Genomic DNA, 13590 nt, shown 5'->3' on the forward strand with positions numbered 1-13590 from the left:
AAAGAAGGTGACCATTGTGTTTTGTTATCCCCATCCTGCAACTTCTGCCTACAGAGGTAGCTGTGGAAGTACCAGAGCTAGGGTTGGGCCTCCACATAAGCCGGCTCTCCTCTGACTCTGATGTCCAGCCCACAGGGTAGGCCCCAACTCATAACTCCTACCGCCTTGGGCAGGTAGGGTGCAACTCTCCTCTGACACCATCCCATCACTGACATCCCAGGGCACGCACAAGAATAATGGCCCCTGGCCACAGAGAGTAGCAGTACCTCTGGGGGGGCCCCATGTCTCCCCTCTGGTCTTCCACACATTCTTGGCCTCTCAGGGGCCCTCAGGCCCTGTTCAGGAAGAGTCTGAGTGTGTTGCTACTGGTGACAAGGGAAGAAATAAGCCAGGTGGTCCTCAAACCCTCACTGGTGCTGGGCCCCGATCCCTCCTCACTTCAAACTAGTCGGTCTTGGGGGGACGGGAAGGGACAGCTCAGGCCTCCTTACCTCTCTCTGGGCCACTCCACGCACACCACCCACACGTCACTGAGAAAAACACGACCGAGAAGTGTAGGTGACAGGGCTGTGAGGGCCTGGAAAGTCGGCTTGGCGGAGGGACTGCCTAGCCCAGGCCTTCGACAGGCACCGCCCACAGCTCCGCCCCCACACTCTGGCCCCGCCCGCCCCGCCCTGAGCCCTGGGGCCGACTTTGCTCTAAGCTCCCGCTTGGAGCCTCAGAGGGGGCGGCAGGTGAGGCGGCCTCTCTGTTCCCCGGCCAGGTGTGTGTGGGTCCACCTGGTGCCAGGTGCTCAGACCCGAGGGCGGGGGAGGGCGCTGGGCAGCACGGTAGCCCCGGGCGGGGCTCAGCTGCCTGAGGGCTCTCAGGACTGGCTCTCGAGGTGGGTCCCAGCCTCGACTTCCCCTTGAGTCTGCTCCCAGCCAGGCTCCGGGCCAGCAGGAGTCCCTGCGGGGCCCCCGCTGGGCCTGGATGGAGCTTCTCCCGCTGCCCTCCCAGCCCTCGCTGTTACTGCTGTTGCTGGTGCTGGTGCTGCCGCCACTGCTGGCCACAGGGTCCTGGCAGTGCCCACGCACCCCCTTCGCTGCCTTGCGCAATTTTGACGTGGAGTACGAGGTGCCCAGCTTCTCGGCCGGAGGTCCGGTACAGGCCGTAACGACCTACGAGGGCGGCGAAGATGGGAGTGCGGTGTTCGTGGCTACACGCAATCGCCTGTACGTGCTTGGGCCTGGCTTACAGCCAGTAGAGAGCCTAGCCACGGGCCCTGTTGGGGACCCTGGCTGCCAGACATGTGCAGCCTGTGGCCCGGGCCCCCACGGCCCACAGGGAGACACAGATGCACAGGTGCTGGTACTGGAGCCGGAGCTGCCGGCGCTGGTCAGCTGCGGCTCGAGCCTGCATGGCCGCTGCTTCCTGCACGAGCTTGAGCCGGGAGGGACAGCTTTGCACCTGGCACCGCCGATCTGCCTCTTCTCCGCCCACCACAACCAACCCGAGGAGTGCCCTGACTGCGTGGCCAGCCCTCTGGGCACCGTTGTGACCGTGGTTGAGCAGGGCCATGCCTCCTACTTCTACGTGGCATCCTCACTGGACGAGACTGTGGCAGCGAGCTTCAGCCCGCGCTCAGTATCCATCCGGCGCCTCAAGGCCGATGCCTCCGGATTCGCACCCGGCTTTGCAGCGCTGTCGGTGCTGCCCCAGTACCTCGCTTCCTACCCTATCGAGTACGTGTACAGTTTCCGTGCCGGAGCCTTTGTCTATTTCCTGACCGTGCAGCGGGCCAGCGTGACAGCCGCCCCGGGAGCCTTGCACACGCGCCTGGCACGGCTCAACGCTGCTGAGCCCGAGCTGGGAGACTACCGTGAGCTGGTTCTGGACTGCCGATTCGCGCCTAAACGCCGGCGCCGCGGGGCTGCGGAGGGAGGACAGCCCTACCCGGTGCTGAGAGCCGCCCACACCGCTCCGGTGGGCAGCCGGTTGGCCACTGAGCTGAGCATCCGGGAGGGCCAGGAAGTGCTATTTGGAGTCTTCACGGCCAGGAGAGACGGCAGCCCCGGTGTGAATCCCAACTCTGTCGTCTGTGCCTTTCCCATCGACCTGGTGGACACTGTCATCGAGCAGGGTGTGAAGCGCTGCTGTGAGTCTCCTGTCCCCCAGGGCATGCGGCGAGGCCTTGACTTCTTCCAGTCGCATAGTTTTTGCCCCAACCCGGTGAGCAGAAAGAAGGGACCCTCTCCTGTGAACTGAATGTAGTGAGAAGGGCCAGGAGGAGAAAGGGCAGGAGGGGAGAAGTTTTCTCTTCCATCCAGTTCCTCAGCGCTGGGGGGGTGGGGGGTGGGGGTGCGGCAGGGTTAGCGGTGCCCAGGGTATGGGCATCAGCCAAGCCCAGGCTACCCTGGAGGTCCACCTTTCAGCTGGGCTAGCCCCTGTTGCTCCTCCATTTTGCTCTTTCACCCTCTCAGGTACCATGGCCTCTGTTTTTTTAGGTAGTTTCCCAGATTGTGTGAGAACCAGATGGCATCACAACTGTCTTTGGCAGACACATTGCCAAAGTCCGGGTAGAAGGATGGGATCCCCTCCTACCTGCCCACCACACACACACCCTCGGGGACATCCACAGAGAAACAGCCCCCCACACGGCAGATGCTAACAGAATCACAGATACAGCTGCTCACCAACACAGTTTCGTTTTCCCTTTGGAAGCACTTGTTTTGTTCGGTTCTCCAAAGAGGGTGGGGCAGGACTTGTCGGAGAAAGCCCCCACCACACCCCCAATTCAGGGAGCCTCCTGGGCCTTGGAAGGTTGGGGGCTTGTCTGAGAGCCTGCATGGCTTGGGCTTCACTTGTCCCTGATTATTCTCTATGGGGGTTCTCTGTGGGGAAGACCTAGGACACAAAGGCGGCTAGGCTCTAGTAAATTCCAGGAGGCTCACCCCAGTCTTGTGCAAGCAACTATAAACATCTGGGGATGAGTAAAGCCTTAGGAGGGGGTGGTTGGAATTGGTTCACCACGAAGGAGTCCCAGACTTTCTTCCACTGTAGTTGGGGCCCTGCTTCATGTTCCCCTTTTCACCCCAGGCGGGAGGTCTCCCAGCCCACGCTGAACTGGGGGGGGGGGCCTCTTTCCAGCAGACCCTACCCAGGTTCTCTCCAGCCATGGTGTCAGGGAGCTGGAGCAGAGACAAACAGGACATTCTTTAAGATGCTGAGGATCAAACCCAAACTGACCCTTTAGAGCCATTGAAACAGTCCTACCCTAGCTTATAAAAGATTAAGCTAAGGCAATGGGGTGAACATGAATGAGATGAGTGGGCTTTCAGTGAGCTCACAGTCACTGCTCACAGAGTCTTTGGTTGCCCTGTGGCCCTGGCCCTTCTGTGCCATTCTCCAATGACTCCTTTCTAGCTCTTATTGATGCCTCAGAGGTGGGAGGAGAACTTACACACAGTGAGGAGTGGGTGATCTCCAGCCTCACTCCCTCAGCTGAGTCCCTCTGGGTTGAGGAGACCTAGGGATGGAGAGCCCTGGGCCTAGGCAGCCCCGCCTGCCCTCCTTTCTTTCCCTCTGGGGAGTCCGAACCTCTCCCTGACTTGGCTAGCGGTCAGTAGGTCAAAAGACATCCAGCCTGAGTTGGCAGTGCCAGGTTCTAGGAGGACTAATCTCAAGATGGGTCCCAAGCTGGCCAGCCCCCTGGGAGGTGTGTGAACCAGCCTGTGCTATGTTTGTCGGGTGACTAGGCATGTAGTCTGCAGGGCAACACCCACTATGTGCTGATTGCGGCTGGCCTCAGGAAGCCTGTGGGGCTCTTATCTGGCACCTGCCCTCTGTGGGTTCAGGTATGGTTTAAGTCTGGAGCAGTCACCCTCCTCTGTGTGGCCCTGGACACTTGAGTCATGTTTTCCAGAACCAAGGGCTCATAGACAAGCCTGGAAACACAGAGCGAAGGCCCTGGAACCCAGAGGCAAGCAGACAGGGGTGTGGCCCTTACCAGGGTAGGGCCTCTTTTCCACCCCTCAGCCTCACCTGGCCCTGAGTCATGCTGAAAACACCTGGATGGCTTCCGGTGAAGGCCAGGCCCCTTTCCCCACCTCAAGTGAGGACAGAGTCCCAGTTCCCACCCACCCAGGCTACAGACAAAGAGTGTGTGGAGTTTCTAGGCCCAGCTCTGCACCCCCAGGGTTTCTGATCATCACTGAGGTCTGACCACTAGGTTAAGCATACTTGATTTGGTGGGAGCCTCGGGCCTACCAATGGAAGGTCCCGAGCAGCTAGGGCTACTGAGCCCTGCCTACGCTTTGCACTCAGCTCCAGTCCCTTGCATTCTTACCTGATCTGACTTCCCAGAAGCTTCCACAGTCCCGCTTTGGGGCTTGAGTGCAGCCCCCAAAACACCTTCTTGTTAAGAGCAGGGGAGAGGTGTCTCACAATCCCTGGGGTCTAGCCTTCAGGCCTTGATTTTTCCCTTTTGTACCCTGAAGGGGATACAGGTAGCAGCTGGAGGTGTGGGAAGATCTTTGGAATTTCAGGGAGAAGGGCCATGTTACCAGTCCCATACTGGCTCAGTTACCTTCAGAGTTTAGCCACTGCAGCTGGAGAGGAAATGCTAGCCCAAGCTAAGTGCAGGGCATAATCAGCAGGGGGTGGAAGAGGGCTCTGGTCAAGAGCTCGGACTTCTTACCTGGTTCCTCTCCTGAGAGGGTATAAGACCTTGGACAAGTAACCAAACGCTTTCTGAGCCCTTCCTTATCTGCAAAATGGGGGTGGTGAAAGCACCCACTTTATAAATGGTTGTGAGGACAGAATGGGGTTGGGCCTGTAAGACTCTAAGTCAATATCAGAATGAACATGGCAAGTCAGAGCAAGGCACAGGAGAAGTTGGTCTTCTAGCCTGGGCTTTCCTTCCTGGCCTTACTGCCTCTGAGAGGCCCACAGGTGGAAGGCGGCAGGTAAGAGGAAGACGTGGGGCCTTACCTAGCTAAGCCAGGTAAGGGATGGGGGTTGGGACGGCTGTGGTCACTGACAGAGGGCCCCAGGGGCCAGTGTGTGGTGATGAGCCCTGACCCCTTCCCTGATCCTCCCCAGCCTGGCCGGGAGGCCCCCAGCCTCAACACCAGCTGCCATCACTTCCCTCTGCTGGTCCATGGGAGCCTGTCCCGTGTGGACCTCTTCAATGGGCTCTTAGGACCCGTGCAGGTCACTGCACTGCATGTGACACGCCTCGACAACGTCACAGTGGCCCACATGGGCACAGCTGATGGGCGCATACTGCAGGTAGGACCCCCATCTCATGGCTCCTTGTCCCTGGGTCCCCATTCCCCATTTCCATTTTGGTCACGGCTAACCTGTCCCAGGTGGAGCTGGCCAGATCTCTCAACTACTTACTGTATGTGTCCAACTTCTCACTGGGCTGCAGTGGGCAGCCCCTGCGACCAGATGTCAGTCGCCTTGGAGACCACCTGTTCTTTGCCTCTGGGAACCAGGTAAGGTGGGACTGGGGTCAGGCCTGGGGCCAAGGTTATGGGAGCATAGCCCCTCCATCCAATCCCAGAAGCACTGACACACAGGTGTCACCACCGGGACCTACAATAACTAGGGCATCTATGGGGTCTTGTCCCCCCCACCCCCACTCCTGAGCCACCTGTCTGCTGCTCCAAGGTCTTCCAAGTACCTATCCAGGGCCCTGGTTGCCGTCACTTCCTCACCTGTGGGAGCTGTCTGCGGGCACAGCGTTTCATGGGCTGTGGCTGGTGTGGGGACACGTGTGGCCGGCAGAAGGAGTGTCCTGGCTCCTGGCAACAGGATCATTGCCCACCTGAGCTTACTGAGGTATGGCTTGCTTGGTGGGGCACAGGTGGGATAAGCTGGGCCTGGGGTGGGGCTCAGCGTGTTTTTTTTTTTTTAATACTATTTCTTCTGGGTTTGTTTGTTTGTTTGTTTGTTTTTTAAGATTTATTTATTTGAGGGGCGGCTAGGTGGCTCAGTCGTTAAGCATCTCCCTTTGGCTTGGGGTCCTGGGATCGAGGCCCGCTACAGGCTCCCTGCTCAGCAGGGAGCCTGCTTCTCCCTCTCCCTCTCCCCCCACTTGTGTTCCCTCTCTCCCTGTGTCTCTCTCTGTCAAATAAATAAGTAAAATCTTAAAAAAAAAGATTACCATCACAATCATTAAAAAAAAAAGATTTATTTATTTGAGAGAGTGCGTACATGCACATGAGGAGTGGAGGGGCAGAGGGAAAGAATCTTAAGCAGACTCCCTGCTGAGGGTAGAGCCCAACATGGGGTCAATCTCACAACACTGAGATCATAACCTGAGCCAAAATCAAGAGTCCAATGCTTAACCAACTGAGCCACCCAGGTGGGGTGGGGGAGGGGGGGTCAGCATGTCTTAACCATGATCCTCAGGCCTTGAATGTCCTCCATATCGACAAGAAGGGTATTCTTGCCAGAGGGGATGGCCCATGTAGAGACTTGGAGGCAGAAAAGTGCCCAAGTGAGGGCTAGGGAGTGACCTAGGGGATTGGAGGGAGGGCAGGCAAGGGGCATGACTGAAAACTCTGGGGAAAGCAGACAGCTGAGAGCCCTGACCCACACAGGGCCTCAGGCTCTCTCCCCCTCTTCAGTTCTACCCACAGAGTGGACCCCGAAGGGGCAGCACAAGGCTGACCCTCTGTGGCTCCAACTTCTACCCACACCCTCCTGAGCTGGTACATGAAGATACCCATCAGGTCACCGTGGGCCAAAGTCCCTGCCGACTGCTGCCTAAGGACAGTTCAAACCCCAGGTATAAACTGGTCTCTGCCCTTCCTGTCCCTGACAGGGGTGACCACGTTGCCCCTTCCCTGTGAGACCCTGTCTTCTGCTTACGGAGGGGGGGGGCAAGAAGGTAGGAGGCAAGCTGCAGTGGCTCTGGCTGCTTGGTGTCTGAGGAGACATCTCTGTCCCTTCTTGAGCCTGTATACCCCCTATCCATCTGTCAAGTTGTGGAGCTGGGCAAGGTTGACCCTGCCTCACCAGCTCCTGCCTACCCTGGAGGAAGGGGAGGAGTGAAGAGACACCATCTTTAGGCCTGGAGGAGACCTGTGATATGTGGCAGGCACGTGGCCAAGCCTGTGTGACCCCTGACTGACCTTGTATTCCCCCGATGCCCTAGACCAGTGTTCCAGAAAGACTTTGTAGAGGAGCTTGAGTGTGAGGTGGAGCCCTTGGACATGCAGCCGGCTGGGCCCGCCAATATCAGCCTCACCGTGAGCAACATGTCTCCAGGCAAGCACTTCCGGGTAGATGGCACCTCCATGCTGCAAGGCTTCTCTTTCATGGTGAGGCCACCTTGCCTCGTCTGTGCCCTTGACCAGCCTGGCAGTACAGGCAGGGAAGGGCTTGGAGTGGAAGGCCTTTTATGTCAAGCTAAGCCATCTCCATACCCTCTTAGGAGCCAGTGCTGAGAGCAGTAAAACCCCTCTTTGGCCCACGGGCAGGGGGCACCCGCCTCACCCTTGAAGGCGAGGGCCTATCTCTAGGCACCAGTCAGGCTGTGCTGGTCAACGGGACTGAGTGCCCACTGGAACGGTAAGTGCCAACAGGCCAGGGGAGGGGAGGCTACAGGGTCCCACGCTGGGGAGCCTTCACCAGGTGAGATATGGATCCTGCCTAGGCAGAGAGAGGAGAGATCGGTCCCATGGCCCGTGTAGGGAGCAGGCCCAGGAAGAAGGGTCTGATGCCCCTTCCAGCCCAGAGGTGGTTTGGAGATGGCAAGACAGCCCATCACAGAGTTTATTAGCTCCAACCAAGGCTGTGGGGAACCCTTTCCCCACCCTGCCTTTATGGAAGACTTCAAGACCCTATCTTCAAACACACCCACTGAGTATGGGCAGGTTTTGATGACCAACAGAGGAACTGGGAAGGATTGGCAGACCCTTGGAGAAGGTAGGTCTGGCCTTCACGGAGGGTGATCCTGAGCCCAATTCTCCCCCCACCCCACTCCCTCATTCTGCAGGGTTAGCGAGGGGCAGCTTTTATGTACCACGCCCCCTGCGGCAGCTACGGCCAGCGTTCCCATTCGCCTGCAGGTAGGGGGCGCTGTGGTGCCTGGCTCCTGGAACTTCCGCTACCTGGAAGACCCCGTTGTGCTGGGCATCAGCCCCAACTGTGGCTACGTGTAAGTGGCACCCCCTTGCCCGCTCTGGCCTCTTAGGAATGAGGGAGCCAGCCCGAGAGAGCACCCCAAGCCCATCACACTGCTCTCCTCCACAGAGGCTCCCAGGTCACCGTCCATGGCCAGCATCTGACTTCCGCATGGCGCCTAGTGCTGTCATTCCACGATGGGCTCAGAGCAGTGGAAAACAGTGTGAGTGGGCACGGGCAGCTGACAAGTGGGCACTAGCCTGAGGGAGGAAGGCTGGATGGGTCCTCTAGTTCCAGCTCTAGCCCCTGCTGGACTGAGGAGCCCAGGGTGGCTGGAGGAGGAACGCCTGGCCAACCACTCTTGCCTGGGCCCCAGCAGTGTGAGCGGCAGCTCCCGGAGCAGCAGTCGTGCCGCCTGCCTGAATATGTGGTCCGAAGCCCCCAGGGGTGGGTGACAGGGAACCTGAGTGCCCAGGGGGATGGAGCTGCTGGCTTTATACTGCCTGGCTTTCGCTTCCTGCCCCCACCCCATCCACCCAGCACCGACCTGGCCCCACTGAAGCCAGAGGAGCATGCTGTCAAGTTTGAGGTAAGTGTGGGGGGTGGAGGTCAGGGACAGTGGAGGGTTAGGGCTGAAGCCTTGTCTGGAGGAGATGGGGGCACTGGCCAGTCCTCATGACTGTCTCTGCAGTATATTGGGCTGGGCGCTGTGGCTGATTGTGTGGATGTGAACGTGACCATGGATGGTAAGAGCTGCCAACATGAGCTCCGGGGCGATGTGGTCATCTGCCCTCTGCCCCCCTCCCTGCAACTTGACAAGGATGGCGTCCCACTGCAGGTAGGCAGCTCAGCTGGCCCCCCACAGGAGACGGGGGCCAGGGCTTGCGGGCTGGGCCTGAGCTGCTACCTGCCCCCAGGTCTGCGTGGATCGTGAATGTCACATCCTGGGCAGGGTGGTACGGCCGGGCCCAGAGGGGGTCCCCCAGGGGCTACTCCTCGGTCTCCTGCTGGCCCTTCTCCTGCTTGTGGCTGCGCTGGTTGCTGCACTGATCTTCAGCTACTGGCGGAGGAAACAGCTAGGTGAGCTTTCCCCTCCCCTCCCGACTCAGCCTGTAGCCCCAAACCACGGCCTCTCCAAGTCCCTATATCCTCTTTCTTGGAGGTACCCTGGGGTATAAGGCAGCCTGTAGGAGTTTGGAGGCCAGCCACCAAGGGCTGTCTTTCCACCGGCCTGTCTCTAAACCCAGGTGACCTGGCATCCTTGGACCGGATGGCCGGAGCCGTGCCCCTACCTGTGCTCCGGTCGGGCTCTGACTACAGAAATGGCCTTGGTGAGACAGGGGACAGCACTGAAAGCTGGAGCCACACCCTCTGCTCCACAGGCCCCTCACTCCCTCTCCTCCACAGCAGCCCCTGACGCAGATGGTCTGGATGGTCCGGATTCCACCAGCCGGGACCACAAAGCATCCTCCTCAGACAGTGGGGATGGGTCCTGCGTCCCACTGCTGCGGACAGCATCCGTCCAGCTTGGGGACTTGGACTCTGCGCTCCTGGCCGAGGTCAAGGATGTGCTGATCCCCCATGAGCAGGTGGTCACCCACAGTGACCGAGTCATTGGCAAAGGTGTGGGGGCCAGAACAGCTGGGGCTGGGGCACGGATGGAGTCCTGAGATGGCGTGGGCTCAAGGGACATTTAGGCAGCACTCTGCTCTGGCCTTCTCCCCAAGCTCTGTGACCTTGGGAATACCACAGAACTTCTCTGAGCCTCCATTTGCTCCTCTGTGGAATAGGAATTCATTCTGGCTTCAGTGGATTCTGGGACAGATCAGGCGGGCACGGGCAGGCGGCAGGCTCTGTCACTGTGTAGCTGCTGCTTGTTTTTAACATCCCATTGGCCTGTTGGTGCTCTGGGGTTTCGTTCCCAGCAAGAGGGCATGGTGTGCACCCCCCAGGTACTGGAGCCCCCTCACCGTCTTCCCTTCACCAGGACACTTTGGAGTTGTCTATCATGGAGAATACATAGACGAGGACCAGAATCGAATCCACTGTGCCATCAAGTCGCTGAGTCGTAAGTGGGTCCCCATCCCTGTGGTGCTCCCACCTTGCTGAGTGACCCTGAGCAGAAGACCTCTCTTCTCCATTCCCCATCTGGCCCCGGCCTCTGAGCCTGACTGCAGCCGCTCTGCAGGCATCACGGAGGGGCAGGAGGTGGAGGCCTTCCTGCGCGAGGGGCTGCTGATGCGCCGTCTGCGCCACCCGAATGTGCTGGCTCTCATCGGCATCGTGCTGCCCCCGGAAGGGCTGCCTCGTGTGCTGCTGCCCTACATGCGCCACGGAGACCTACTTCGGTTCATCCGCTCGCCCCAGCGGGTCCGTGCTCCGGTGGCCTGGGCTGCGCGGGGGAGGGGGTCAGGAGATGTGGGCAGGGGCTAGGGCCCTCGTGCTGCGAGGCCCTTGCTTACGGACCTACCTGTGGCCCCCAGAATCCCACAGTGAAGGACCTTGTCAGCTTCGGCCTTCAGGTGGCCCGCGGCATGGAGTACCTGGCAGAGCAGAAGTTTGTGCACAGGGACCTGGCTGCTCGGAACTGCATGTGAGAGGCCGGGGCGTTTGGGGTGATGCAAGTGGGGGCGGGGCACCTCAGGGGACGGCCCTCCCTCCAGCCCTTGCTGGGTACCCCTGGCCACGTCCTCCCTTCTCTGGCCCTCCATTTTCCTATCTGCCTGGCTCAGGCTTTGACAGGCCACTGTGGCTCTGAAGCTCTGGGAAAGCCTGGAACAGATGGGTTCAGGGCCTGGTGGCGGCTGGTCCTGAGTGTGATTCCCGCCCCTCACTCTTAGGCTGGACGAGTCATTCACTGTCAAGGTGGCTGATTTTGGCCTGGCCCGTGATGTCCTGGACAAGGAGTACTACAGTGTTCGGCAGCATCGCCACGCTCGCCTCCCTGTCAAATGGATGGCGCTGGAGAGCCTGCAGACCTACAGATTCACCACCAAGTCTGACGTGGTGAGGCCCCACCTGCCCTAGAGTCCACAAGGCCTCAGGGTCCTCGGGGAGCCCTGGGCCTTGCCCATTCGGCTCCATCTGGTGATCTGAGTCCTGGGACTCCCCAGGCTGAGCAGCCCCCACAGGTGGGCACATCTGCCCACCTCTGGAGTAGGTCTAGGAGGGACTCCTCTTGCCAGGGCAACAGGGGCCTGTGAACTCACTGGCTCCTTCCAGACCATACAGGGCCTGCCCAGGTGGTGAGAGGAGACAGAGGGAAGAGGCTTATGAGGTATTGAGGAGTGAGCTCTGACTGATTTCCAGCTGAAGGGCTCTGGGGACCTGGTGGGGGTGGGGGGCACCTGCCCCCAGATTTGAGGGTAAGAGTTGAGTCTCCTTTCCCCTTCCCACAGTGGTCGTTTGGTGTGCTGTTGTGGGAGCTGCTGACACGGGGAGCCCCACCATACCCCCATATGGACCCTTTCGACCTCACTCAATTCCTGGCCCAGGGTCGGCGCCTGCCCCAGCCTGAGTATTGTCCCAATTCTCTGTGAGTATGCAGGGGTGGAGGTGGGAGGGCGTGGGGCTCCAGAGACAAGGGAGGAGCAGGAGACAGAGCTCTTGCCTGGCTCTCTGACTACTCCCCTGGCCGACCCAGAAAGGCGCCTCTCTGGGCCTCAGTTTCCTTGTCTGTGGACTGTTTCCACCCCCATTTGGGGCTGAGTGCTGGGAGGATATCATGGTTGCCATGGTAATGGTACTCCCCACTCAGAGTCTGGGTTGAGGCCAGTGATTTGATTTCTCAGCACTCCTCTCACCCCACCCCCGCCAAGGGGGCCTGTTTTCCATCTTTTCCATTCACTTAACCTCAAGGAAAGGTTCCATTAGCTCCCACACTAGCCCCCTCCACATCTCCAGATCACAATTTTTCCCTACCGAATATAGTTTTAGATTCCCCGTGCCCAAGGCCTGGTGGCAGCTGCGTTGTCACTGTGCTTGCCCGGGGGTGCCGTGCGAGGGTTCAGCTTCAGGAGCAGTACGCGTGCCTCGCCTGTGCCCAGGCCTCTGTGCTTAGAACAGGAAGAACTGGGTCTGGTTCCCTGACAGAGCCCCTGAGCTGGGGATATGTGTACAGGGGGTTTCTTGGTAGACTGGGGGCCAGGGAAGCAGGACTGGGCTGCGAGCCCTGTGATGCAGCAGAGGCGGTAACCCATCCCATAGGGGCTGCTTGATCTGGGATGGCTCTTCGGAGTTTTACAAAATTTATATCAAGGGGCTGGGTCCCTAGACTAGACATTAATAAGTCACTGGTCACACTGAGAGTTTGGGGAATTCAGCTCTTTTCTGCCTGGGGCACCTCCTAGGGAGGTCTCCAGGCAAGAGCCGGCGGCCATCACTAGTGGAAGAGAGGGGGGATCTGGGTGGACCGTCACAGCACCCACTAGACAGGGCCAAGTTCCTTCTCTCGAGGCCTATTTCCTCATCTGTAAAGTTGGGATGAGGACAGTACCACCCTCAGAGTCTGAGAATTAGATTATTGTGTGCAGGGCACTTAGTGTCATTTAAGGCGGGCATGGCATTTCCAAGATAAAGAGGCACAGATTAGGATCCACCACCAGGCAAACCCAGAGAGACACTGATTGGGAATCACGGGGCCACTGGCACCACCCCCCACGTCTATGGCTCAGGCAGCTGGACCTCTGCCAGGTGGGGAAGCAGGACTGGGTCAGCAACGGCAATGCTGAGAAGAGGTCGCCCCTGCCTGGGCCACATTCTGCACTATGCCTCCAGCCACCTGTTGCCTGTCCTCCTCTCTGTGTGGCCTGCCAGGGGATTCAGAGCAGGTGGGCAGCCCAGAATCTCGGGCTGGGGATGCGTCCCGACTCTGATGTGCCCCTCTCCCCGCAGGTATGCCGTGATGCTCCGCTGCTGGGCGGCTGACCCTGCAGTGAGACCTACGTTCACGGTGCTGGTGGAGGAAGTAGAGCACTTGGCGGCCAGGCTGCTCGGGGACCACTACGTGCAGCTGCCTGCAGCCTATGTGAACCTGGGTGCTAGTACCTCGGATGAGGCCAGCAAGCCACCAGAACAGTCGCAGACCACGCCCATGCACAGGAGCACAGCTCGGCCCCGGCCTCTCTCAGAGCCCCCACAGCCCACGTGACCTCAGCCCTAGGCAGGCCCCAGAGATAGGACCTGCCTAGCAGCCAGGGAGTTCATCCCAAACAGCCACTGGGCCATGCCAGGCCTGGGGCAGCCCAAGCTGGCCTCTGTCCTGTCCCTGCCCCTGAACCTTCAGAGGCTACCCGAGGGAGCAGGGCCCCTTGGCCCCTCACTCCACAGAGGGAGCAGTGGCGTGATCCTCAATGCAATGAGTATTTATGGGGTACCCAGCGTGTGCTCGACCTGCTGGGCACAGGAGACTCAACAGTGACCGTACAGGCACTGGCCCTTGAACTAGTAAACGACCAAACGAATATTCAAGTG

The 13590-nt window shown here is 59.4% G+C and overlaps 1 protein-coding gene across 3 annotated transcripts; it reads left to right on the forward strand.

Moving 5' to 3' along the window:
- Nucleotides 1–972: 972 nt before the first annotated feature.
- MST1R (macrophage stimulating 1 receptor) lies at nucleotides 973–13590 on the forward strand (the record flags this gene model as incomplete). Of its 3 annotated transcripts, XM_080812901.1 has the most annotated exons (20): nucleotides 973–2211; nucleotides 5083–5271; nucleotides 5352–5480; nucleotides 5656–5826; nucleotides 6618–6778; nucleotides 7148–7313; nucleotides 7427–7563; nucleotides 7991–8152; nucleotides 8248–8341; nucleotides 8498–8707; nucleotides 8810–8956; nucleotides 9036–9198; nucleotides 9366–9449; nucleotides 9526–9741; nucleotides 10106–10186; nucleotides 10307–10488; nucleotides 10602–10711; nucleotides 10959–11124; nucleotides 11517–11653; nucleotides 13012–13590. In XM_080812901.1, 20 exons carry the CDS (start codon nucleotides 973–975, stop codon nucleotides 13265–13267), a joined length of 4200 nt encoding a protein of 1399 aa, XP_080669027.1. In that variant the 3' UTR covers nucleotides 13268–13590. The 3 variants fall into 3 exon arrangements, with proteins under 3 accessions (XP_080669027.1, XP_080669028.1, XP_080669029.1); XM_080812902.1 differs by lacking the exon at nucleotides 8810–8956; XM_080812903.1 differs by lacking the exons at nucleotides 5083–5271; nucleotides 5352–5480.

The sequence above is a fragment of the Martes martes genome (genome assembly GCF_963455335.1).
Source record: "Martes martes genome assembly, chromosome: 1".
NCBI lineage: Eukaryota > Metazoa > Chordata > Mammalia > Carnivora > Mustelidae > Martes > Martes martes.